We start from the raw sequence: 25753 nt of genomic DNA, 5'->3' as shown, positions 1-25753 counted from the left end.
AGGACAGGGGCCTGATCCATTGTCAGGAACTAGCTGACTGTGGTTGGATGGGGAGCAGCGGAGGGGTTTCCAGCACCACTCACAGTCTGATCTAATCTGGCATGTGCTGCTCAGGCTGTTGCCTGGAGAATGGGGAGCCGGGTGGCCCGGTGTGGTGGTCAGGAGAATGGAAGTCAGTGTCGCAAAAATCTGGGTGTGAGGTGACGGAGGCTGGGAAGGCAGAGGAGAAGGGAGAGCAGCGGCTAGTTCTGGGAGGGGCAGGAGCATGACTGAACAACGCTGATGGTGGATGGACAGAGCAGTGGAAATGAAAGTGACTCCTGGTCATCGCAGAAGGGACTCCGTGATTGTGGGGCATTTACTGTGGAAACAAGGACTATGACAGATGTGGCAGAGGATTGAGCCTCGGGAATGAAGTAACCCAAAGGTCACATAGAAGTACAGTTTTCACCCACCAAGTGTCAATGGAGAGAAAAAGGCCATCAGTCCTGAGGAGCTGTGAGGAGAGGGACACTCAGGCCCCACCGAAAGCGAAGCCAGCGCAGGATTTCGGGAAGCCATCCTGACCTCGTGTCTCAGGAGCTTTCACAAGTTATGTTCTCTGAGCCAAGGGAGCGCTCGTCGGAAATCATCCTGAGGAACAATGACGGAAGAGCTTCTGCCCAGAGAAGTGACTCAGCCCTCATGGAAGCCCCTGTGTGCGTCGCCCCGGGTGGGGAGTCTGGGGGGCAGAAGCCATGTCTGCTGGCCCCTGCGGGTGCTCAACAAATACTTTTAAGCAACTGTCTACAAGAACTAGGCAACACTGGAAGCTGAGTATCCATGATCAGTGGACCCTTCGGTCAGTCCATTAGTCATGTCTGTAAGGAGCAATGGTTCCTAGCAGCCAGCAGAGGCTGCTTCATCCTGAGGGGAGGGGTGGGGGAGCAGGTTCTAACGAAGGGGTCTGTGCCTGAACTGCAGGGGAGGGAAGGTGAGTTCCATCTGGATAGAGAGAGGTGAGGTGGGACCTTTTCTTTTTAGTCAGCAGAACCAACAGTGCTGCTTGAGGAGGGGGCGATGGGCTCAGGTCCATTCTTCTGACAGAGTGGAGGAAGGCAATGGCTCTGTCCAGCTGTGTGGCCCAGACGTGTGATGGGATGGGCTAGGGGGAACCTGAGGGGATGGGACAGCAAGTCTGGTTCTGGCCCTGAGTGTGGGCGGTTGGGGGTAGCACCGTATGGGGCAGGTGGGGAGAGGCCTTGAGGACTGGCCTAGCCCTGCCCTCCACAGCAACCTTTGGCTTTGGGGACCCATCCCACAGACCCTTGGCTTTGCCCCCTCCATCTCCCTTCCCCTCCAGTGGGCTCAGGGTTGACCTGGAATGTTCTTCCCCCACAGAACAAGAAAAAGAAGAAGACAGATTTCATTCCATACAGAGATTCTGTGCTGACCTGGCTCCTCCGAGAAAACCTGGGTGAGGACTCTTCGGGTTCACCTCTCCCTAGGGTTCTAACTTCTGCCCTGAGCCATTGTCCTGCCTTCCCTCCCAAGAAGGGGTGTCTTACCAGCAGGAGGCCTCTCCCTCTTTCTGGGCCTAGGCTGAGGCAAACCTGGGGGATCCTTCTGGAGGGCCAGGGCTGGTGGCCAGCAAAGGGCTAACGAGAGCAAGTGCGGGGAAGCAGGATGGCCCAGAGGGCCACAGAACACATACACCTATGTTGGGGCTCCTGCTTCAAGCCTGTGACACCCAGACCAAGTGCTACTCCTTGCTGGGACTCAGTGATTCCGGGAGCTCTGCTTGCTTGCTGGGTTTTTGGTTGGTGGCATCTGTCACCCTGTCTCCCTGAGTTCTGAGCCCCTAAGACACAGATAGGGAGATGGAGCCTGAAGGATCCCAATACTGATCCCTTTCCTCCCAAAAATAACCTCGGGGGTCCTCCCTGGCTATGTTCACAGCTTGGGAGGCTGACGCCCAGGAAGGTAAACTGAGTCTTGGGCTGACCTGGTGAGCGTAAGGCAGACCAGGTGGGCCCTATAGCCTTCCTTAGCTTCGTGTCCACGGTATAGGAGCCCTAGCTAGCTGACCCAGCACCCCAGAACCAACCTGGCTAATCTCTGCTCAGGCTAGTGACGTGTGCCATGTCAGGCCTCCTGGAGGCTCCCGGGCCCCCCCTGAGGGTGGATGGGTGTGTCTTAGGAATGTGGTCCTTCACTGGGGACGTGGACTGGATGGACGCTTCTGCCAAGGGCCACAACCAGGCCCAGCTCCAGGGTAGAGCAGGGGGAACCCCCCGTGCAGTCCAGTCTGGCACCCGGTGTGGCATTGCACCCCAAGCCCTTCACACTGTCACCTCGCAGTTTGTGTGGGGGCCACACCCTGGGAACATGGCTTTCAGGACACATGTCCCTGAGGGGTGCCCTGGCTGCTGACCAGCCCGCAGCCCCTACCCAGGGCTCCCCACATTCTGAGCCTTTGAGTGATCCATCAGCCTTAGAGCTGAAGCTGAAACGTCCATTTCCTCACGCAGTGCACTACCGGACACCAGGCTCCATGCCGCCCTGGGCCAGGACTCGGACATGAAATATTAAAAAAAATATTCTGAACGAGAAAGATAAAAATGAAAGAAATTGTTGCATCTGGAATTGAAATGAATGTTAAATTTCTAAAAAAATTGGGGCACCTGGGTGGCTCAGTGGGTTAAACCGCTGCCTTCTACTCAGGTCATGATCTCAGGGTCCTGGATCGAGTCTTGCATCGGGCTCTCTGCTCAGCAGGGAGCCTGCTTCCCCCTACCCCCTGCCTGCCTCTCTGTCTATTTGTGATCTCTGTCTGTCAAGTAAATAAATAAAATCTTTAAAAAAATTTTTTTTCTAAAGAAATTATCCCAATGTTGCAGGAAATACTGTAAAGTCGGCCCCAGTCCCCCCTTGTTACGGGGAGGGGGCCTGGCTGTTGTGAAGTAGCCACAAATGTGAGAAAAGCACACTCTAGGAGAAAAATGACTGGGCTCCCCTCTGCCGTGGTGCAGGCCAGATCCCCTGTTCACACAGTGGACCATGGCTTGGTTTACCCGTCTGGGCCTTGGCTTCCCCAGCTGCAAAGGTAGGAGCGGATGGGGTGGAGAGGACCCCCCCATGATCTGGCCTTCTTTCCACAGGCGGGAACTCAAGGACGGCGATGGTTGCAGCCCTGAGCCCCGCAGACATCAACTACGACGAGACCCTGAGCACACTGAGGTGTGTTCTGGAGTGAGTGGGCCCTGGACCCGGCCTGACTCCAGGAGGGCATGGATCCCTCTCTTCCTGAGTCAGAGGCACCGCTTTGGGGTGGGGGGTCACCTCATCTGGGGCTCCTTGAGGCTCCAGTGGCTGCTTGGGGGGGGCATCTGGGTCTTCACGGGCCTGTTCCCTTCCCACCACCCATGGGTCCGAGGGCCCAGGACCAGGTACCAAACCAGGTCTTTAAGGAGCAAAGGCGCAAGGGTGTGTTCCAAGGGTCCCTTTGGCAGCAGGACGGGCAGCTTAGGCGCTGGCCCTGAAGGAGGCTGCTCGGCCAACTGGGTCACATGCCACTAACTGTAAAAGGATGAAGGGGTGTGGGTCCCTGTGTAGGTACTTGCACATGTCAGTGACACTTAGGAGTGCAGGGGCAAAACACGCGCACACGTGGGCGTCGTCACATTTCCCCAGCTGTCAGACTTGCCCCTTCTGCCCCGGGGAGAACAGGTCCAGGTGCGAAGGCTCTGCCTCACAGAGAGGTACCCTCCATCCCTGCTCCTGCTCTTCCTGGTGACTCAGTCCCCCCAAATGTGGGGCAGGGCTAGGTGACCCCCCTATAGGGCTCTGGCCGATGGCCCCATTGGCTCCAGGTGGGGTGACCTGCTCTGTGTCCAGCCCCTGGGCCCCAGCTGCTGAGGTCCTCCCCACCATGGCTCTGCCCTGGGCAGGGCTCTGGGCCCCCTTGGGCCTGCTGGCTGCGGGCACAGCCCACAGCTCCCTTGGCCGTCCAGGTATGCTGACCGGGCCAAACAGATCCGCTGTAATGCCGTCATCAACGAGGACCCGAACAACAAGCTGATCCGTGAGCTGAAGGACGAGGTGACGCGGCTGCGGGACCTGCTGTACGCCCAGGGTCTCGGGGACATCACAGACAGTGAGTGTCTGGGCCGCCTGTCCAGGGCGAGGCGGGCAGGCCGGGGTGGCCTCCTGCCTCGGGACAGCCACCCGTTGGCTGGCTGGGACCAGTCCGGCTGCCCTCATGCATGGACCTGAATCCCAGCCCAGCTCTGAGTCCCTGGGCAAGCCACCTCGGGGGGAGGCTGCGGTTTTGGCCTCAGCCGGGGTGGACAGCATGGTTTGGGTCTGGTGCTGGCCCAAGCAGGCCACAGATGGTTTCCCTGGAAGCCACATTGGCGTACTGGGGGTGCTGGGGAGGCCACGGTCCCTGGGTGTCCACCGAAGACCCCCGCCACCCAGCCTGGTGCCTGGCCTGCGATGGGGTGGGCCTCAGGCCCTCTGGAGACAAACCTGTTCTTCTGTTTCTCTGTCTCTCCTCCCTCCCCCATGCCTCCCCTCCCCGTAGCCAACACTGTGCCCGGAGGACCCAAATGTGTGTATCCCCCTTGCTGCTCCCTGCTTCCCTGCTTCTGTCCCTGCTCCGCGGGGTGTAGGGCAGCACGGCGGGGAGGCAGCTGCCCAGCCCTCCTCTGCCATTCCCCCTTTGAGGGGCTGGGCAATAGGTGTCTTGGTAGATGCACCCTGCCTGGTGCACCTAGGCTCCTGGCTCAGCCCATGTCTGTACAGGAAACCAAGGCCACAGGGAGGCCTCAGTGGCTGAGCCTAGCCTGTTCTCCCAGAGGCCTGGGAAGCTCAGTCTGGTAGCTAGTGCCAGGGCGGGGAGCCCTGGGGGGCCTCAGGAGGCCGGGTCTACCCCCTGGCTCCCAGCTCCAGACTCCCTCGGGCCCCCCACACCACAAAGCCCCTTCCCTCAGAAATGCCGAATGAGAATGCTGCCAGGGCCTCCCAGCCTGTGTCCCTCTGGCCTTGGGTCCGGTTCCCTGTGGCATGGGCCTGCGGTTTGGGGCCTCCCTGACCCAGGGGCACAGGACAACTTCGTTCTCCCTAGCGCCCCGTGCTGTCCTACGTTTGCCGCTGCTCTGCTGCGTGCCTGCTTCTGCCGAGGGTTGTCCTAACCCCAAATCCCAGGTCTTGGGGGGCATGGAACCCTGGGGCAGCCAGAGCAGGCTCTCCAGGTTGGAGGAGCAGGGGCCCTTTCGGGGTCCGCCAGTGCACCTCTCCTCCAAGGTGTCCTTGGGGCCAATCCCTGTGCTCAGTGGGGCCAGACAGCTAGCGCAGCATGGTCCCCAAAGCTCAGGGCTACATGGCAGGCCAGGCAGGTGATGGGTACGGGGTAGGGGGCATCCATCCTAGAGAGGATGAGGCCAAGTGTCAGGGCCCTGGGTGCAGGAGGGCCACAGGGCAGCGACAGCCAAGGGAAGGAGACCCGGTGGGTGTGCAGAGACTGCTGGAAGGCCACCGGTCTGGGCAGGGTGGGGAGGTAGAGAGGAGCTCGAGGGGGTGCCCTGCTGCCGCCGGGGTGCTGGGAGGGCTGTGGGGGCTGAGTCCTCCGGTGGGGAGGCGGCGGCAGCCCCGCATGTGCTTGTCCGGCGCTGGGCCCCCGGCTGCACCTGCTGCTGCTTTCTGTTTCCTGCCTCTCTTCACCCACCTCTGGCTTTTTCCCAACTTGGTCTTTCTTTTTTCTCCCTCCCGTATGTCTGCCCGCCCTCCCCTCCCCTTCCTCCCGTAGACATGTCCGACCTTGAGAACAATAACCGTAACCGTGGCGGGGCGGAGTTGAGTCCAGCCCCTGACAATCTCTCCACAGTGACCAACGCCCTGGTGGGCATGAGCCCCTCGTCCTCGCTCTCGGCCCTGTCCAGCCGTGCTGCCTCCGTGTCCAGCCTGCACGAGCGCCTCTTGTTTGCCCCGGGCAGTGAGGAGGCCATCGAGAGGCTGAAGGTGAGGGCGTGGTCAGCGGGGGTGGGGAGTGGGCAGTGTCCCTTCCTGAGGGGCCTGGGATCCCAGAAAGGGTGTGCTGACAGCGCGGGGTAGGCTTGCCTGGAGGCACAGTGGGCTGTGCGGACGGGAGCAGAGGCTGCTTGTGCTGAGACGGGCAGATGGGTCCCAGGGGCTTCCGTGCTCCCTCCCTGTCCTCTGTGCTCACATGTGTGGCCCTGCGGGGGTCCGGCTGGCTTTTAGTCGAGGGGCTTGTCATTCCTTTAGCAAATGACTGTGGGGTGCTGGGCTGTACGGGGCTGGGGCTGACTTAGTAAGCAGACACACAGAGGCTGGACTGCGGCTTGGTGGGGGGGGTGCCGGGTGTGTGGGGGACCCTGGGGTGCAGGACCCCCTGGGGTGTGGGGCTGGGAAGGAAACCAGGAGCTGGGGCTGATGTTGGAAGTGCTTGTCGTCTGCGTCCCGGCAGTGGCCAAGGGACATCTGTGCCTCAGAACCAGTCTCAGTGTCCCCTGTGTCTCTCTGTGTCTCTGAGTGTCTCTTAGTGTCCCACACATCTGTCAGTGTCCTGTGTGTCTCTCTGTGTCCCCACATGTCTCTCAATGTCCTGTGTGTCTCTCTGTGGCCCCACGTGTGTCTCAGTGTCCTACATGTCTCTCAGGGTCCTTAAATGTATATGTGTTTCTTTTTCTCCAGGTTTATTTTGTCTTTTTTCTTTATTGTCTGGCTGTGTCCACAGAAGAGACTTGTGTCTGTGGATACATTAGTCCTTCGGCCCTTGACATTTCAGGCATTGTGCTGGCTAGACAGACCTGGGAATTGGGGCCCCCATGCCCTGCAGAACTTTGCCTGGCAGCCGGGCCTCTGTCTGCTCCCACCCCAGACCCCCAGCCTCACTCTGCTCTGTCCCACTGCCCAGGAGACAGAGAAGATCATCGCCGAGCTCAATGAGACATGGGAGGAGAAGCTGCGGCGCACGGAAGCCATCCGGATGGAGAGGTGGGCAGTGGGGAAACTGAGGACTCCAGCACCCCAGCCCTGGGCGTGGCTGTGTCCCAGCAGGGGACAGGCTCGTGTCCTCTCATCAGAGACTCCCCCCGACGCCCCCATCGCTGATGGCCCCATTGACCTGATCCCTGGTCAGGTGACAGTTTTCTCCAGGCGATCATGGACCAATGGGGTGCCCCTGGGCCAAAGGGCCAGAGCCTCATCAGCTCTTGCTCAGCCGATGGGTCAGTTGGGAGCGATGCTCCTGCAGCCTCGAGGCTCAGGCTGACCCAGACACTGTCCCTTCAGGGAAGCCCTGCTGGCCGAGATGGGCGTGGCCATGAGGGAGGACGGCGGCACCCTGGGGGTGTTCTCTCCCAAAAAGGTAAGTGCCTGTTCTAGTTCTGGGGTACGGTCCTAACTCGGACAGGCCAGGGTTGGGACCCACCCCCGCTCAGCCCAGGAGGGTGCTGCTGGAAGGACGGGGGGTGCAGACCTTCCGAAGCCTGTGCTAGCCAGTTCGGTGGGCGGCACTGCCCTCTTGGAGCTTAGCCAGAGTGGGGTCTGGCTGTCCCAGCTGGGACTCTTCCTCTCCTGTCCCAGCTGGCTCTGCAGACCTGGCGCTGTCAGTGGGGCCTCACGTGGAGCCGAGCGCCAACCCCTTTGGCAGTTCAGATGGCTGAAGCATGAGCATTTGGGGAAAAGTCTCTGATAATTCTAGGACCCAGGACCCCCATTCCCCCAAAGACTGCCAGACCCTTAGACCTCTTAGGAGCCAGGTTTCAAGTTGGGAAGCCTCCAAGGAGGTGGTGACAGCATACTCTGACTGTAGCTCGGCTCTCTGGTCCTGCCTGCCCTAGAGCAGCTTTGTTGTGGCTGGCTTTCCCCCCAGGCGTTGTTTGGGACAGAGGGCTTCTGTGTTGCCAGGACCTGAAGCTAGAGGCATGTGGAGTGCTCTCCATGCTGCTGGAGACACCATGGGAGGGAAGTGCACGTGCTGGGTGATACATTCATCAGCCTGGTGGCCACTCACTGGGTGCAGAGCTGGGCTTCTCAGGATGCTTCTGCCCTGTGAGCTCCAGGCCATGGAGCTAAGGCCTGGAGACAGGAGGGGGCTGTGTGCGCAGGCTCTGCACTTGGGGCAGGCTGGGGGGCAGGAGATAGGCTGCTTCATAGCCCTTTGGAATTGGCCTGTAGTTTTCGCTTGGGATGGACTGTTCCTGGGCTCTCAGCCCCTGCCCCCTCCTGGAGGGCGTACCCCAGGGCTGGTGTACAGAGCTGTTGGGGCAGGTGGCCTCGGGACATCTGCACCTTGGAGGCTTGCCATTGGTGGCAGAGGCAATAGTATTCCCTCTTGGGTCGGTTGATCTTGGTCTGGCCACTGCCCTGGAGGCATCTGAGGATACCTCTTCCTTAGAGGGCATTCTTGGGACTCTGGCGAGCACAGCTCTCGTTGCTTAGGAGAAGGGGTGGCTGGGATGGTTGTCCCCAGTGTCCCATAACATGGGGACGGTCACAGTCCTGCAGACTGGTGGTGGGGCACTGGGGGACTTGGAGCTTGGTGTGGAGGCTGCTTATTCTAAGGTGCCCAGTGGGAAGCCAAGAAAGCTGTCCCAGCTTCCACTGGGTTGCAGGACCCCGGCCTGGGACATAGTGTGGGGTGGCATTCCTGAGTTCAGGAAGTATGTCTAGGGCCCCAGTGGGTGACGCATGTGGGGTTGCCCAGGAAGGGGCAAGTGACTGAGGGCAGTGCTCAGACAGGTTGGTCATCTTGGGTACACCCGTGGATGGGAGGGGGCCTGACCTGGGGGGCAGGCGGATGGGAGGGGGCCAAGCTGGGGGGGGGGCTGAAGGGACTTTTTTCATAGCCTCTGCTCCTCGGCCTACGGGTCAGATCCCTCCCCAGCAGCACCCTAATCCTTCTGGACTCACAGATCACTGGGGCTCTCAGCTCCTGGGTGCTTCAGTTTGAATGGAGTCCCATAGCTCCTTTTTAGGGTGGAGGAACGGACCCAGAGCCTGATGCCTTGGTCCCTGCGGGACCCAGCATGCACCTTATAGACCCAAGGGCCCCCCACAGCCCCCAGCACCTCCCTGGGCTCCCAACTCCCCTTGAGTGCCTCCCGCGTAGGTTCTGAGCTCCCCGGGCCCCTCCTCAGGGAAGCCAGGCTGGGAGGACACTGTGTCCCCATGAGGCAACTTTGGGCTGGTGGTGGTCTGGCCCCCGAGGAGAGAGAGGTCAGGTGGGTGGTCGGTGCTGGGCCCCCATGCCTCCCCAGGAGAGGTGATCGGGCTCCTCTCTCCCCAGACACCACATCTGGTCAACCTGAACGAGGACCCATTGATGTCTGAGTGCCTCTTGTACTACATCAAGGACGGGATAACCAGGTGGGGCTCGCGGGGGTCAGGCTTCCCCCACAGAGGGGCTGCCGAGCCTGGTGTCTTCTGGAATGCTACTGCCTGCCCACACTAACAAGCATGGACACAAGGCTGGGGCCACTCTGTGCCATGGGGCTCTCCAGGCCAGGCTGTGTCTGGGGCATCCCCTGCGGCCCTGCTCACATGCACCCTGGGCATTTCCCGATGGAGTCCAGCCAGGCTCCCCTGTTGGGGGGCAGGAGTGGGCCCGGGGGTGGCGGCCTGGATGCACTGGGTCTGACCAGTGCTCACTGCGCCCCCCTCCTCTGCAGAGTGGGCCGTGAGGATGCAGAGAGACGGCAGGACATTGTCCTGAGTGGGCATTTCATCAAGGAGGAGCACTGCATCTTCCGGAGCGACTCCCGAGGGGGCAGTGAAGGTATCTCGGCCCTGGGGAAGTGGCTCTAGGGAACTGGAGCTCTGAGTGCTGGGCTGTGGACCCAGGAGCCCCCTCCCGGCCCCCCAGAGTGGCCCGGGGGTCTCCCTGGGCAGGAGGATAGTAAGCTGTGGGAATGAGCCTAGATCTAGTGTGGAGAGCTACTTCTAGACCCCACTTTCCTGTTGGGCTTGGAGCTGCCGTCTGTCCACTACCCAGCTGGCCTGCCCACCTCTGTCCCCACTGCCTGTCTTGGACGTGGTCCTCTTGGGGAGGCCCATGCTGTGTCCCTGTGCCATCACAGGCCCCACGCTCCCCCAGCACCAGGTGTGCTCCCTGACAAGCGTCTGGCCCGCAGCCCACTGTGACCAGGACACTTCAGGGCCACTGCCTTAATCAGTGTTGGGGACATTGGTTCTCCCAGAATGCTATCCCCAAAGCCTGCCCTCCTCTGGATGGGTGGACTCTAAGCTCCAGGGGGCTCTGGGACTCCTGGGGACAGGCCAGCCACTGTTTCCCATCCGTGCCCACCTGGAGACCCTGATGGCCCCCCAGTTCTCTGACTTGGGCACACGCGCCCCCTCCATCGGGCATCTCCTTCCTCATCTGTGTGGGAGGTGCGGCCCTCCTGTGGGGCCCAAACAAGGTATTGTCTGCCAGCTGTTGGGCTTTGCAGCTAGCAGGGAGGGACAGGCCTGATTGGGGCCACACCTGGGTGGCTGGTGAGCCTCGCCTCGCATATGGTCAGAGAGGGCACAACCACCCGGAATGACAGTCCCTCACAGTCCTCCTCTTAGCCTTCCCCTGTCTGTCCTGTAGCCGTGGTGACCCTGGAGCCCTGTGAGGGAGCAGACACTTATGTCAATGGCAAGAAAGTCACGGAGCCCAGTATCCTGCGGTCAGGTATGGCTATGCTGCTGGCCTAGTGAACACATCTGTTCTGGGGGGCCTCGGGCACACACAGGCTGGCCTCTATCATGCTCCAGCAGCTGGGGAGGCAGGTGGGCAGGGAAGGACCCTCGGGTCCACACTGCAGGAGGGGCCTTAACACAGCCCCCAGGGATGGAGGAATGTCCACGGACAAGGCACGGGGTCAGGATGTCCAGGGCAGTGGCCCCTGTCGGGTAAGGAAAGGACTGTCTGTTGGAAAAGTGCCAGGACTGTTTAGCAGACATCCCTGGCTGCTGTATGGGGAGGCACAGAGAACGTGGATTTGGGGAGACAGTGAGGTCCTGGGCCACGGGGCGGGTGGCTGGCGGGTCCAGAGTGGGGATCCGGGGTGGCTCCCGGTAGCGCCCCGGGGTGGGCCAGCCGGAGGAAGCGCGTGTGCCCCGCTATCCCCTCCTCCTCCTTGCCCCCATCCCTGGAAGCCAGGGATGCCCTGTGCCCCCAGGGCACAGCCCTCCGCCTCATTGCTGACCTGGCTTCTGTCCCCCAGGAAACCGCATCATCATGGGAAAGAGCCACGTATTCCGGTTCAACCACCCCGAGCAGGCGAGGCAGGAGCGGGAGCGCACGCCCTGTGCGGAGACACCTGCCGAGCCCGTGGACTGGGCCTTCGCGCAGCGAGAGCTGCTGGAGAAGCAGGGCATTGACATGAAGCAGGAGATGGAGCAGAGGTGAGGCCCAGGCCAGGGTCCCTGCGCCCCTCCTGCCGCTCATCCCCCTGTGCGCACTCACCCCAGCCCGCTCTTGCAGACTCCAGGAGCTGGAGGACCAGTACCGCCGGGAGCGGGAGGAGGCCACGTACCTGCTAGAGCAGCAGAGGCTGGTGAGGGCGGCTGTTGGACCCTGGGCCAGGGGCAGTGGGGGGAGCCGGGGTCCCTGCTCAGCCAGCCGTCATTGTGGTGCAGGCCCTGGGGCCCACAGAGGGAGGCTCAGGCGGGAGGGCAGGGACGGGGTCCGGTCCCCGCATGGGTCCACAGGGCTTCTCCCATGGCCAGGACTACGAGAGCAAGCTGGAGGCCCTGCAGAGGCAGATGGACTCCAGGTATTACCCCGAGGTGAACGAGGAGGAGGAGGAGCCTGAGGATGAAGGTGAGAGGCTTTCAGTGGATGGGGCATGGGCCTTGGGCTGGGGAGGGGTCTTGGACAAGAGGAGCCCCCACGCTGCTCCACACCTTTGCCCTGGGGCCCCTGGCCCAACCTAAGGAGAGGCTTCCTTGTCGCTGGGAGGTGCCCATGGCAGCAGGTTTGGGGAGTAGGGGCTGGGCTGTGGCAGGGAGGCAGCTGGGCTCTGGCACGCAGGCTAGTCTCGGCGGGAACAGCCTGGATGGTGGCGAGGTGGTGTGGGCAGGGTGCGGCTTCTGCTCTCTCATCCTGCCAGCATGAGGCTGTGCTCTTATCCGGGACCCGGTCACTGCACCTCACCTCAGGACCCCCTTTCTGAGCGTTAACTCCAGGGGCCCACCTGCTGACCTCAGCCACTGTGGGCACGAGGGGGGCCACCGGCGGGGTAGAAGGAGCAGAAAAAGACCCGGGGTTCATGTCCAGGTTGGCCCACGGTCAGCTGGTCAGTACCTTGGTGCAGACGTGACCTTGGCATGCCCTTGTGTGGAGCTGTTTATCTGATGAGGCTTCTTCCCTCAGGGCAGGGGCACTGGGTGAGAGGGGCCGAGGCTGGGAGCCCAGATAGGCCCGTCCCCGTGTCCCCGCGTCCTTCCTCCTGTGGGCCTGAGGGGCAGAGACATGTGAGCCGGGACAGGGCATCAGGCTGAGCCCCGGTTGACCCTCCTGCCGTCCTCCCGCGGGCACCTGACCCTGCCGGGGGCCCCCCATGTCTGTAAGGGCGCTGCCACGACCCTCTCTGAGCTTGACGGCCTCTCCGAGTGCTCTGGCTCTGGGTGGCCTCTCTGGGGCCCATTGGGCCTTTCAGGCCTTTCCCTGGGGCAGACCTTCCCACCGGTTTCCTTCTTTCTGAGCTCCCGGAACAGTCAGTGTGACACTGGGGGTCCAGACACAGAACCCTGGGCCGTGGCCAGAGTGGGGTATCGCGGCCTTTTTGCAACAATTGTGCACACCTCTCCCCGCAGTCCAGTGGACCGAGAGAGAGTGTGAGCTGGCGCTTTGGGCCTTCCGCAAGTGGAAGTGGTACCAGTTCACGTCACTGCGGGACTTGCTGTGGGGCAACGCCATCTTCCTCAAGGAGGCCAATGCCATCAGTGTTGAGCTCAAGAAGAAGGTGGGCTCCTGCCTCACTGCCCGCTCGCCGTGGCCACACGCACACAGGGGGGACCCAGTGATGGGCATCCCTGCCCCCCTGGGGGAGGGCACAGCTGCCACCCCTGACCTGGGGCCCTGAGAATGGGGGGGGGTAGGGAGAGGGACGCCTGGGGACAGACCCAGGCAGGCTTGTGGCCTCAGGCTCAGGGAGCACTGGGGAGCAGGAGCAGCTTTCTCTCCGGCTGACGTTCAGAAGGCTCCAGTGCAGCCTAGAGGTGGGAAGGAAGCGCTCTGGGGCCTGGCTTCCATCCACTGAAGGGCTGACGGCCGCCACCCTCCCCTCTGCTGCAGGTCCAGTTCCAATTCGTCCTCCTCACGGACACTCTCTACTCCCCGCTGCCACCGGATCTGCTGCCCCCAGAGGCCGCCAAAGACCGGGAGACTCGTCCCTTCCCCCGCACCATTGTGGCCGTGGAGGTCCAGGACCAGAAGAATGGGGCCACCCACTACTGGACGCTGGAGAAGCTCAGGTGTGGGGGGGCACACCCTCTGAGCTCCTATGTCGAGGAGGGTGTTTCTCCTGCTGCAATGGCTTTTACAGTCTGAAGGAAAAGTGCGGTTATAGAAGCTGCATTCTCCCTTTGCCGACGCAGTGGTGAGGTTCAGTGGGCTTTCGTGGAGGAAACGGGGGACGAGGCTCACAGTACTGCAGTGGGGGCTGCGTGGGGCCAGCACAGTCAAAGCAGGCCCTGAGAGGTGGGTGGGGAGTCTCCAGAGCCAAGCTGGGCTCTCAGAAGAGCTCAGTAGGGTGCTTCTCCACCTCAGGACCCAAGGGATCCCAGGCAGGATGGCAGAGGGGCTCGGAGGGACCTGGAGGGGTCGGACGGGGGGGTGCAGCTGTCGCTGTGAGAGCCATCTTTCACAGCCCCACCTCCGTGCTCCCCACGTGCTCAGTGTAATATGAGACTTGATCTGGAGAGAGGCTGAGTGAGACAGAGGTCAATGCCATCAGAGGAAAGTCTGATGCTGCTGTGGTCCCCTGGGTGTGGAGGCTCCGCACAGAGGCAGGTCGTGCCGGTGGGAGGCCGGTGGGAGGGCTCTGGGCGTCAGGAGGGAGAAGGAGCAGAGTTGGGCAAGGCCTCGGCGGGCAGGGCCATCCACGGGAACTGGCCACTTGGAACTATCCTGGTGGGGTCTGGGCACAGGGCTGCCCAGGCTGCCATGGGCCTGACCATCGGGAGATTTCGGGCAAGGGTGCTGCTCTGGTGTGTGAGCGAGGTAAGGGCGGGTGGGCTGGTTTGTGTGCGACAGGTTGGCTCACCCATGAGTTGTTCGCGGGCTGACCCAGCTGGCGGGCCCCAGGGATGTCACGACGTCATCAACTACGGAGAACAGAAGATGTCATTAATCCATGCTCTCCGTCCTCCCAGACCCAACCACACACACCCCTCCACACTCACACTCGCACACCTTCCTCTCGTATGGCTTGTTCACACGTGGACACACGCAGGGACATGTGCTCCCCTGACTCGTGCGAGCCAGGGCCCGTGCTCACGGCCCCTTCCCACCATCTTTGGGGCCATGCTGGGACTCGTGTGAGGATGAGCACCACGTTCCTGTCACTCCCAAGTTCTAGGGGGAAATGACTGCATTCTCTTTCTTCTACAATGTGTTGGTTTTCCTGGGGATAATCATTTTGAAAATATTTTCTATGACTACATCCGATCACCAATCTGCCCTTTGTTCCCTTGGGTTCTAAGGGCCTGGCGACACGATCCCCCACCCCAAGCTGCCCTACCTGGGCTTTGGCGGGCCTTCTCGGTCCCCTTGCCTCCTGTTCCAGGCCTGGTCTGCCTACTCATGTCGCCTTATTGTCCCTGGGTCAGCATCGAGGCCATTTAGCAGTGCCTCGCGTGCTCACTTGGAATTTGCTCACAGTTGACTGAGTTTGAGGAGTGAGGAGGCTCCGTCAGCAAATCACACTGAGCCTCGAGCTGCGGCCAGAGCTCGGCGGAGCCTGCTGGCCCGGCGGGAGGCATGGCCTGCCCCACGCTCCACCCATGGTGACCTCTGTTACCCCCGCACCCCCAACAGGCAGCGCCTGGACCTGATGCGGGAGATGTACGACCGGGCGGCGGAGGTGCCCTCCAGTGTCATTGAGGACTGTGACAACGTGGTGACTGGCGGAGACCCCTTCTACGACCGCTTTCCTTGGTTCCGGCTGGTGGGCAGGTGGGCGCCTCCTTCCCTCCCTGGGCTGAGAGAGAGAGAGAGAGAGAGAAAAGGTGGTGGGGGCAGGGAATGGGCCTCCTCCCAAGGCCGAGACCCCTGGCTGGGGGACCCCAGCAAGAGGCCCTTTTCCACCCTGACTCGCCTGTCCTCATCCTTCCTGGGTCTGAGGCACCTCCCCAGCCATTCTTGTCCACAGGCCAGTGGGCCCTATAATTTGGGAGACCAGAAGGGGAGGGAGTCTCGGCATTGCCACCAGGGGCTATGGCCGCCAGGTTGCATGTGTCCATGGGTGTGAATGTGAGTCACCCGGTCCTCACACAACCTCAGCCACACCTGGCCAGGATCATGCCAGCGGGTGCTTTCCAGAACTTTCTGTAGCCTTCCACTGACCACACATGCGGTTTCTCTCCAAGCCTGGGGACGGGGTGCACTTTGGTTCTCTTGTCTTTTGAAGCAACATTCCTGATGGTTTGTGTGTTTGGTTTTGAACAGAAGCCCCCCCCCTGCCCCCCCGTCCGTCCCTGCGAGTAGCTGGTGTTAACTTCTCTCTGTCTTGTCGTACTAACCTCAGTTCAGTCATCTCTGGCTGCAACAGCTACCCTCTTCTCAACACATGCATGAGCGAGCGCATGGCTGCTCTCACCCCCTCCCCCACCTTCTCGAGCCCCGACTCCGACGCCACCGAGCCTGCCGAGGAGCAGAGCGTGGGGGAGGAGGAGGAGGAGGAGGAGGAGGAGGAGGACCTGGAGGACGACGTCTTTCCGGAGCACGCGCTGTGCGACGGCCGGGACCCGTTTTACGACCGGCCCCCCCTGTTCAGTTTAGTAGGAAGGTTGGTGAGGTCAAGGACGGCATGCTGGGAAGGAACCAGCTCTTTTACGCAGGAGCACTGCTGCGGGCACAATTCGACCGCCGCCAGGGCAGCTCCCCGGACCCCCAGGCCGAGGCAGGCCGCGGGGCTGGCCTCCCCGAGCAGAGTGCGTGAGGGAGCGAGAGGGCTCCTGGCCATCCTGGAGTATGCCCAGCGGGGACAGTTAGGGTCCCAGTCACGGAAGGGGCCATGCACCCAGAGCACGGCCCTCTGGCTCCAAGCAGGCGGAGCTCCTCCAGCAGACAGGCTGTAGAACCCTGGGAGGGAGTCCGTGGGGGCATCTGGGAGAGTGGGGGTTTGCGTCTCTGCACGCACCTCCTGCTGAGGCGGCTTCACTCCCCTCAGCCTCCTTCTGCTGTTGCCCCAGAGGGGGTGGCTCCCAGTTTGCTCTCCCTGCCACACCCTCTGGGAGAAGGAGCAGAAGCCAGAAGAGACCGTCCTGGAGGGCAGGAAGGAAGAGCTGGCGCTCAGGCAGGGGCCGGTCTACTTTGCAAGCCTGGGGCCCAGTGGATCCTGCCTCTCCCCGAGCCTTTCTCCGTCCAAAGGTGAGGACAGTTCGTTCCTCCTCCTCCAGGCTGTCCTGGAGAGACACGGCACACAGGGCCCACGCTTCTTGGGAAGTGCCCTTTACAGAGACGGCCCGTTACAGTTTCTGGACAGAAGAGGGAAGACAAGGTCAGGAGATGGAGCAGAGGCCCCGGGGCACCCCAGACCTTGCTGGCAGATTGGGCAGATGCAGCTGCCATTAATGGTTTTATGACCGTGGAATGGGAGCAAAACAGGTGAAGGAAAACTCTAGAAACCCAGCTGCAGTGGTAGGACGTTTGGCTCATAGGACAACTGCATTTAGATTTGAGGAACATATGAAAAGCATAAGATGGTTTCAACGGTGACCTTCTCTGAGTCTGAGATTGTTTCCTTGGGCTAAGCCAGTGGGAGCCTTTGCAGGTCTTGACCTTGGAGCACCAGGCTGGAAACTGAAGGCTGAGGCTGGCCCCAGATTAGGAGGTTCACATGGGGAGCCCTTGGGTGCAGACCCCGGAACGAAAGCCCCCCCACCCGACTTCTCTTGGAAGGAAGCAGGCTCCCGCGGGTGTATGTCAGATTTATTCTGACCGGTTTTCCGTGGGAGTGACATGCTGGCCTCCTGGATGCAAATGTGGGCTCTCTCCCTTGGAGATGCCCCATGTCTGGGCCTCCCTGAGCCCGACATGAAAGCCCTGGGGGTCAGCTCCTCGCAGGCCTCTTGAAAGCCCTGGGTTGTGGGCCCGGGAGTCGCTCCGCTGTCAGATAGGCTTGGGCTCAGGGCGCAGGGGAGCGAGGGCACCAGGAGAAACGGGGTGTGGGCTCTGCAGTCTCAGCCAGAAAGAGCTGGGTCCTTCCAACGTTTTCCCCCCTCTGTGGATCTGAGATGTTACAAAACAAGCAAACCAAACGAAAGTCATCAGTGAGAGGCCAGCCCCCCACAGCGGGTGGTCTGTGAGGGGCTTCATTTGGAAAAGTCCCCATCTTTTCGGTTTGGCAAGAATTGGCTTCTCCCGCGTGGCAGCTGTGCAGGCCAGGCCCTGAGAAGGACCCCATCTTTGGTTCCCTTTAATCCTTCTGGTAGCTGCTGGCTCTCTCGCCAAAGCTTAAGCAGAATTGGGGTGCCCACTCTTGTCTCCCTTCGGAAAGGCTTTCCTGGCCCCAGCATGCGTCTCTGCACCTCACCAGCCTCGTGGTTAGCCCCGCCTCCTCCCCTCCCGCCACACGCAGCCCTGGCTCTGTGCTCTGCCGCCTCCTCTCTCTCTGGGCGGGTTTCAGCCTGCTTCAAGGTGCCCTCCCCCGTGGATGAGCCCCCCCCTCCAGCGTGGGCCTCCCACATCTGAACCCTGGGCTCCTCACCCGTGGCCAGGATTAGCCCCCCAGTGGCCTCTCCCTCTGGTGGTCTGGGGTGCCAGGTGAAGTGGGGAGATGGGATGGGCTGACCCAGGCAAAGGAAGGGGGTCTGGGGACTCTGGTCCGCCCCCCACCACTGATAATCCTCCTGGCCAGGAGCACTGCTTTCAGAAGCTACAGGGAGGAGGGTGAGGGGCTGGCTGCCAGAGATGGAGGGTGCAGGGAAAGAGGGCAGGGGAGTGGGAGGGGGACAACCCAAGGGAAGCATTCCAGACTCTGTGGAACAATGCTGACCTGTTTTGGGTCCACACTGTGCCCCCTGGTCTGGCGTGGCCAGTCCCTCAGCTCCCAGCTCAGCGCCTTGTGCACAGGGCCGATCAGCCCCAACTATTACCGGTGAGGCTATGAGCCCCTCCGTGTGCAGTGGGTGAGCTCTGGCTGGCAGGGGCCCTTCGGGCAGCACTGGGCAGTTCTGGCCCTTGGTGGCTGAGGCTGATGTCAGACTTTCTGGCACTTACGGGGCAGCGCAGGGGAGGCCAGTGTCTGGGCTGTGGGCCCCATTTCCCCATGTCCTGGCTTCTGTGGGTCAGGCTGAGCTCTGCCTGGGCTGTGGGGTCTTTCAGGCTGCTGGCCCTGGGAATGGTGACTGCTGGGCTCCCAAGGTCCCTTCTGGGTGATGTGCTCACCACCATCTCATGATTAGATCCTGGGGATTCTGGGGAGGGGTCAGGAAGGAGAGCGGGCCCAGCATCCGGCACCAGATGCTCTCTTGCCTTCTGGGGGTGTCCCCCCCCAAACATGTGCCCCAGGGGAGCATGTGTACACGCATTCACTCATTGCTGGGTTAGGACTTTCAGAGCCGGGGAACGGGGTCGGCCATGGACCCCAGGGGTCTTTTTCATTGGGTAATCCCCCACTTCCCACCACAGGGTCCCTCAAGGCCCTAGCCCTGGGAGGCCCTGCCTCTGGGAGCAAAGATAGGATGGGTCTTTTGTAAGGATCTGAACTCGGGCTTTGCTTTGCTCAGTGTCATAAGGGCTCAGAATTTCCTTCTCATCCGACAGAAGGAAATCCTAAAAGATCAGGAAAGAACTGATCTCCTAATTAGCAGGTGGGCACTGCACCTGCCAGAGCCGGAGAGCAGCCAGGCTTTGGGTTTAAACCTTAGTCCCCGGCGCCTTCCTCTCTGTTCTTGAGCCTGATGTGCAGATCTGCAGAGGGGCACTAACGTCCTCGTTCACCAGCTCTGACGCACACCTGGGAGAGGAAGGTGCAGGCACCTGAGCTGAGATGCAGTGGGGGTCAGGGCAGACCCATGTCCACTGCCAGGATGTGAGGAGTGGGCGTCTGGGAAGTGACAGGTGTAGGCAGGCTGCTGCCCTGGGGTGGATGGCCCTGTTGTCCAGGGTCAGCCCCCAGCCAGCTCAGGGTGCAGTAAACAGCTAGGACTCCATCACGGCTTTTTCATCACGATTTGGGCCTTGGGATCACGAGTGGCCCAGCCCTCATCTGGTTTGTGGGAACCTCAGATCTGCACAGTGATGCAGGTTCTTGGGCCCACGGTTGGCAACGGAACAGAAAGAGTCCATTCGGGATGAGCACAGCAGGTTTTGTGACACAAGGTCTCAAGGAGAGAACCGGGTCAGGGCCGGCCTGCCCCCGCCCTGACCTGGACTGGGCCCTGCCCTCCCCCTCCATCTCTCATTATGTCTGTGCCAAGGTGGGTGCTGGCCGGCCCTGGCCAGTCCCTGTCAGCGGGGTGCCCTAGGTTGCTGCAGCAAGGGGCTTCTGCTCCCTGGGCCTTGAGCTCTTCTGTGAGTGGGGCCAGCGCTGGCTTCTGCTAGCCGTGCCCATGCCTTGTCTTGGTGGGTGGTCAGGGGCAGCAGAGCCCCCACCCTGGTCATCCATCAACATTGCTGCTCCCTTGGAGCAGTCCTTCTCTGGGGTGTTCCCGGAGAGGGCTCTTTGCCGGGGAGGAGAGGGGCTCCAGGAAGCCATTGGGTGCAGACACTAAGGGTGACACTGAGCCCCTGAAACAGCACAGCCTTTCCCTTTCACCGGCGCCTGTCTCGGTCTGGGGGTGCCCAGCAAGTAAGGGAATGTTGGCAGGGACAGACCCACTGCTGAGTCAGACAAACATGGCTATAAGGGGTTACACGATGGGAGTGCTGGGAGCAGAGAGTGCCTGGGGTGTCCTGGGACCGGGAGGGTGCTGAGTGGCAGACTCGGCCAGCACCGAGGGTGTGTGGAAGTCTGGTTGGAGCCCTGAGCCTTCTCTGGCTGCCGTGGGGACCATGGGGGAAGCAAAGGTGTGGCCGGCCCTCGGCGGGGACGTTTGGGGTGGAACAAGAGCCAAGTGGTGCCCAGCTTTCTAAACCTCTGTGGATGGAGGAACCACAATGGAGTGGGGCACCAGGGCCTGGAATTGGGGCCCTTGGGGAATGGCCTCCCCATGCCTACAGCCGTAGGGAGTCCTTTGGGAGCTCAGGTGTAGGGCGAGGCCGGTGTCTCAGCCTGGGTGGTGTCTGAGCTCTGAGCAAGCCGACAGGGGGCAGTGGTGGGGTGACATCTCTCTCCCTTCTCCTCCCAGCACCCACCTGGCCTGCCCACTGTGACCTTCCCTCCCCCACCTCCCCTTCACCCCCCACTCCCACTGTTGCTCTTGCTTTTGTACCTCCTTGGTTCTCCCTGACTGAGGCCGTGGGCCTCCCTCCCCAACCTCTGATCCTCCTTCCCTTCTGTGTCCAAATCCTTCCCATCCTTGCCCAAGCTGGACCTCTCCCCTGGGAGCCTCCAGCTTCCCCCAAGATCTTCCTGGGAGCTCAGGGCTGTTGAATGCCGTGCCCCCACCCGTCACTCTGTGCTTGGATGGGAGGGCAGGTTGGGGACAGGTCCTGTGGTGAAGGATGAGCAGAGCGGCGGGTTTTTGCCAGGGTTGGGCCACACTAGGCCCTCCTGTCCTGTGCCCGGAGTCCCCCTGGGCAGGGTGTCCCTGACCAGGGAGGAGCTGCACTCCACACCAGCCTGCACACCTGGCCCAGTGGCCCAGGTATTCCAGGATTTTCACGGTCCTCTTGGCTATCCGAGTGACCTCTGCACATAGACTAGCTGGGAGCTGGGCAGACTCCTGGGTGACATGGCCACTACCTAGTTGGTCCTGCCACTCGCCGGCGGCACAGCTGAGCCGCCGGATGGGAAGGGCCTCGGGTACTCTGTGAGTGGCTGATGGGGACTCACCGGGCAATGCCGGGCAGTCTAGGGGGTCCTCAGGGCTCTGCTCAGCCCACTTCCCTGGCACAGAGGTGGGTGTGGTGCCCCGTTGGCCAACTCTGTGAGCTCCTGCCCGCTGTGTTTCTGGAAGGATCTGAGAAGGAATTGAGCTCTGTTCTGCCATGGGAGCCCTCTGTGGGGTGCTGAGGCCAGGGGTCACTGGGAAAGGGGTGGGAGGCAGAGGGACTGCGGGCATCATTGCCAGTGTGAGGGTCATAGCTCGGCGTGGCCGGGTCCCCAGGTCCTCCTCCTCCTTGAAGCAGGCTGAAACCTCCCTCCTCAGCTCTCAGACAGCGGGTATGGCCCTGCGGGCTCAGCCCTGTGCCAGCCCCACTCACACTTCCTCTCTGCCTGCCCCGCGCACGCCCTCCTCCTCCTCTGTCCCTGTGCCTCCTCCTGTCTCCTGCGCAGCCCACGGACTGCCCCCCTGCCTCACCCCACCCAGCACAGCCCCCGCCCACCCTGCCTGCCCGTTGCCCTGGCTGCTTGGCTCCTCGCTCTGCTTCGCCGTGTTGTGTCGTGAGCCTGGGCCGTGCTGCCGCCAGCGCTGCTCCCAGCCCGCACCGGGAAGGCCCTGACCTTGGCCTCTGCTCCCCCAGGGCCTTCGTGTACCTGAGCAACTTGCTGTACCCCGTGCCCCTCGTGCACCGTGTGGCCGTCGTCAGTGAGAAGGGAGAGGTGAAGGGTTTCCTTCGCGTGGCCGTCCAGGCCACCTCAGGTGCGTGTGGGGCAGCCCTGGGTGGGAGGTCCCCGTGGGCACCACACCATGGCCAGCATGCCGCTGGCCTCCTCGGTTTGTCCTGCCCCCCGGCTAGCATGCAGTCTGCCAGCGCTCAGGAGGGTCTCCGGGAGCAGCTCCTGCTTCCCAGCTCTAGGTTCTGTCCTTTCAGACCCTCCTGGGTCAGGTCTGATGGGTCAGGGGCGGGGTGCTGATACTGTGCAGGCTGAGCCCACTGTACCTCAGGGACCCCCTGTCTCCCATCGGGTAGCCCCAGGTGGACCCACGTCCCAGCGTGGGGCAGAGTGCTGCTCTGTCCTAGCTCCCTGCCGTGTCTGAGCCCAGCACAGGCGTGCAGACCCCGGACCACGGCTACCTCCACAGCAGCAGCTCTCAGAGCCTCTTTCTAGGCTCCCCACTGGGTCCGTCCTTCAGACCCCTTGACCTCTCTGGAGCTGGACTTTCCGCCCAGAGGCCATGGACCCTCCACAGTGGTCTGCAGGTCAAATCCCCTGGCTGCAGAGGCAGGTACCTCCTGCTGCTGAGCCTCCTCCGCCTGGCAGGGTCCCAGAACCCCGAGCCACAGCGTGAATGCCTTTGAGCCTGGGTGTGCTTCCCTTTAAGTGGCATCCCACGGGAAACTTCCCACCCAACAGACATGTTGAAAGACCATTTCAGAACATAGCTGTGAACACGCTCATCTGAGTAGAAACCGCAGGCCTGAGGGCCTGTGCTCATGCTCTAACGGCCTTTATGGCCTTCGTGGCCTTCGGGCCCTCGGTCCCCGCCCCGTGGTCTTGCCCTGTGGCCTTGCTCTGCCCTCTCCCCACGGCCTTGGCAGCCTGGATGCCCTGGGGAGTCCGATGGCAGAGCGTCTCCAGGACAAGATGAGGCCGGGCCGTGCAGAGCATGAGGCCCCCACCTGTGCAGCCCCATGCCGCCCACCCCCACCGGGATGACCCAGCCACGAAAGGGGGCTCTGGTTGTACTTTTGGGACGCTTTTGCCAAATTCTCACTGGCCCACAGTTTCCAGGTGCTCTTTATAGTGTCTTCCAGTCGTGTCACTGCCATGCCAAGACCTCTGGAACCCTGAGTAGGGGGAGGACAGAAACAGAGATACTCAGGACATCCAGGGCTATCCTCATTCCTCACAGGGAACCCTGTCCCTGTAATCCTGGAGGGGCTCTGACCCTTGGATCTTAGCCCTCTGCAACCCAGGCTGAGCCTCAGTGAAGTCGGTCCCACTGAGTGGCCTGCTTTATGGGCCTGTGCTGTCTGTTTGGACACATGGGACTCTCCCTGTCTAACGCTATGGCGGACAAGCAGCAACTTCAAAAAGCTCCAGTGCTCACAGATCCCACTTGGCCTGCGAGGTTCTGCTGGTTGGACCCTCAAGCGCTAAACTCTGCCGTGCTCAGGTCCTAGACCAGCCCTGGGCTCCTGGGCAGCTGGGGTCGAGAGCACAGCAGGGCTGTCCCCTCCTGAAGGCCCCAGAAGAGGTGGTTGGAGCCCCTGGAGGGTCCGAGAGGCCTTCCAGGGTGGGGTCTAGCCAGAGTGGAGTTGGGGTTGAGGAGGGGATGGAAGCCAGGTGTCCCTGGAGCAGCAGGACAAGGGATGGGAAACAACGGGAAATCCTGGACTCTGTGAAGGGAGGGAAATGGGGGGCATGTGGGGAGCAGGTATGGAAGCTGAGTGAGGGCTGTGTGGGGGCTGTTGAGGGTCCAGATGGAGGACAGTGCGGGCCTGCAAGGGTGGTGGCAGAGGGACGTTGTGATTCTGGGGGTGAAGTGAGGAGGGCCCTGTGGTGTGGACTCAGCTGGAGCATCTAAGTCTGCGGTGGGTGGTGGCGGCCGGGACTCAGTAGAGGGGCAGGGGTCATAGCTCTGTGTTGAGAATGTGGAGTCTGTAGCCCCATCAGGGCCAACTGTGCTGAGGAGGCGGCCCCCTCTTGGGCCCAGAGACATACAGGCTGGCGGGCTGTGTGCCCGGGACAGCGCCCTGGATGTTCTGGAACTGTGGTTGGGGACCACACTCGGGGACCCCCATCCTGGGTCAGAGCCTGTCCCTGTTCCTGTGCCTTGCCCCTGCCTGGTGGCTCCGACTGACTTTGCCAAGCCCTCCTGGGGACCAGCAGGTCCCTGACCATGCACTTGTTCCCATTGCAGCTGACGAGGAGGCCCCTGACTATGGCTCTGGCGTCCGGCAGTCAGGGACAGCCAGAATCTCCTTTGACGACCAGCACTTTGAAAAGGTAGGCGCAAAGGTTGGCCTGGCCTTCCAACACCAACGACCCTCTTCCTGCCTGACCCCAGAGGGCCCGGGCAGGCCTGCACTGCTCAGGACCTGCCTGGCAGGCCCTGGGTCCTCCTCAGCCTGGTTCCTCTCTTCCCAGGCCCCGTCCTCGGGGCCTCTCTTACTGTCTAACTTGTCCTGACCCATGGGGTCCATCTGTCTCCTCACTTTGCTCTCCCCTGGGTCTGTGCCTGCTTTCCCCACCGGCCTTTGGCTGTATGATGCCCCCACTGACCCGCCCTGACCCAGCTTGCTGTCCCGGACACAGTTTCCATCTTTGCCCTCCCTCTGACAGCAAGAGCTAGAGGGGCCCCTCCACACAGTCCTGGGCTGGCCCTGCTCTGGTGCCAAAGGACAGGAACTGCCCCCTGCCGGGTCCTAACTCAAAGGAGACGGTGCTTTCCAGCTGTGCTCCCTGTTCTGCTCTCAGGCCCAGAGTAGAGTAGAGGAGGGGAGGGTCCTGCCCAGCGCCTCCAGACTGGGCTCTGCTCACAGGAGGCTCCTCCCCTCTCCATCTTTAGGCTCTTTCCTAACCCATCCCCACCAGGCTGCCCAGCACTCCACCTGAACCATTCCCCACCTTCCCCTCTGCAGCCCACACAAACTGAGGCTGAGGGCGGTGGGCACCCACTAGGCAGGGGTGGGTCTAGATCACGGGTCTGCAAAGGCCCTGGCCTGGCTCTGGGGTCCTCAGTGGGCGGTGTGGCCTCACCCTGAGCTGGTTCCCTCTGACTCTGGCCCCCAACCCACCCAGTTCCAGTCTGAATCCTGCCCAGTGGTGGGGATGTCCCGCTCAGGGACCTCCCAGGAAGAGCTGCGCATCGTGGAAGGTCAGGGCCAGGGTGCAGACGCCGGGCCCTCAGCCGACGAGGTCAACAATAACACCTGCTCAGGTAGGGGGCCACCCCACCCACCATGGTCCAGAGGGCCCACCCCCTCTTGGCTCAGCCCCCACTACCAGGGCCCCCCCGGGAGGCCGTAGGACGTTCCTGGGACAGTAGCCGTGTGGACTCCTCGCCTGATCCCGGGCTTTAAGCCCTGTGGAGGTCCCGCCACATTGCTCTGCCCTCGGCCCCCCACAGCCGTGTCTCCGGAAGGCCTCCTCCTGGACAGCCCCGAGAAGGCCCCCCTGGATGGGCCGTTGGACGCCGCCCTGGACCATCTGCGCCTGGGCAACACCTTCACCTTCCGTGTGACCGTCCTGCAGGCGTCCAGCATCTCTGCTGAATATGCCGACATCTTCTGCCAGTTCAAGTGAGCCCCATGCCCCATGCCGGCTGCGGGTCCCCAGCCCACGGCCCCTGTGCCCAGCCAGTGTCTTCTCTCCTTTTACAGCTTCATCCATCGCCACGATGAGGCCTTCTCCACGGAGCCCCTCAAGAACACAGGGAGGGGTCCCCCACTCGGCTTCTACCATGTCCAAAATGTACGTCCTGAGGACCCCCTCTCCCCTCCACCGCAGCCGCCCCAAAGCTGAGCCCGGCGGCAGTCACTGTGCGTCATACCTTGTCCCGGTCCCGAACCCCGGCCATGAGCTGGGCAGGGCCCGGG

At 62.0% G+C, this 25753-nt stretch overlaps 1 protein-coding gene across 18 annotated transcripts in view; it reads left to right on the top strand.

Moving 5' to 3' along the window:
• KIF1A (kinesin family member 1A) overlaps nt 1–25753 on the top strand; it is a 92342-nt gene that overhangs the window by 40690 nt on the left and 25899 nt on the right. For 4 of the 18 annotated variants that reach the window (XM_044241985.1, XM_044241987.1, XM_044241986.1 and 1 more), the window contains exons 11-32: nt 1381–1456; nt 3141–3219; nt 3993–4135; nt 4565–4591; nt 5789–6000; nt 6917–6996; nt 7294–7369; nt 9293–9372; nt 9675–9781; nt 10598–10681; nt 11217–11397; nt 11477–11549; nt 11722–11815; nt 12811–12959; nt 13292–13470; nt 15035–15172; nt 15744–16004; nt 21791–21909; nt 24076–24161; nt 24957–25095; nt 25285–25456; nt 25538–25628. In XM_044241985.1, coding sequence (XP_044097920.1) covers nt 1381–1456; nt 3141–3219; nt 3993–4135; nt 4565–4591; nt 5789–6000; nt 6917–6996; nt 7294–7369; nt 9293–9372; nt 9675–9781; nt 10598–10681; nt 11217–11397; nt 11477–11549; nt 11722–11815; nt 12811–12959; nt 13292–13470; nt 15035–15172; nt 15744–16004; nt 21791–21909; nt 24076–24161; nt 24957–25095; nt 25285–25456; nt 25538–25628 — 2646 coding nt within the window. The remainder of the gene's footprint in view (nt 1–1380; nt 1457–3140; nt 3220–3992; nt 4136–4564; nt 4592–5788; nt 6001–6916; nt 6997–7293; nt 7370–9292; nt 9373–9674; nt 9782–10597; nt 10682–11216; nt 11398–11476; nt 11550–11721; nt 11816–12810; nt 12960–13291; nt 13471–15034; nt 15173–15743; nt 16005–21790; nt 21910–24075; nt 24162–24956; nt 25096–25284; nt 25457–25537; nt 25629–25753) is intronic. The other 14 variants (XM_044241989.1, XM_044241988.1, XM_044242002.1 and 11 more) reach the window with 5 other exon arrangements.

The sequence above is a fragment of the Neovison vison genome, chromosome 3, assembly GCF_020171115.1.
Source record: "Neovison vison isolate M4711 chromosome 3, ASM_NN_V1, whole genome shotgun sequence".
In the NCBI taxonomy this organism is placed as follows: Eukaryota; Metazoa; Chordata; class Mammalia; order Carnivora; family Mustelidae; genus Neogale; species Neogale vison.
The sequence above is the reverse complement of the archived record's forward strand: the minus strand, read 5'-3'. Positions and strand labels throughout refer to the sequence as shown.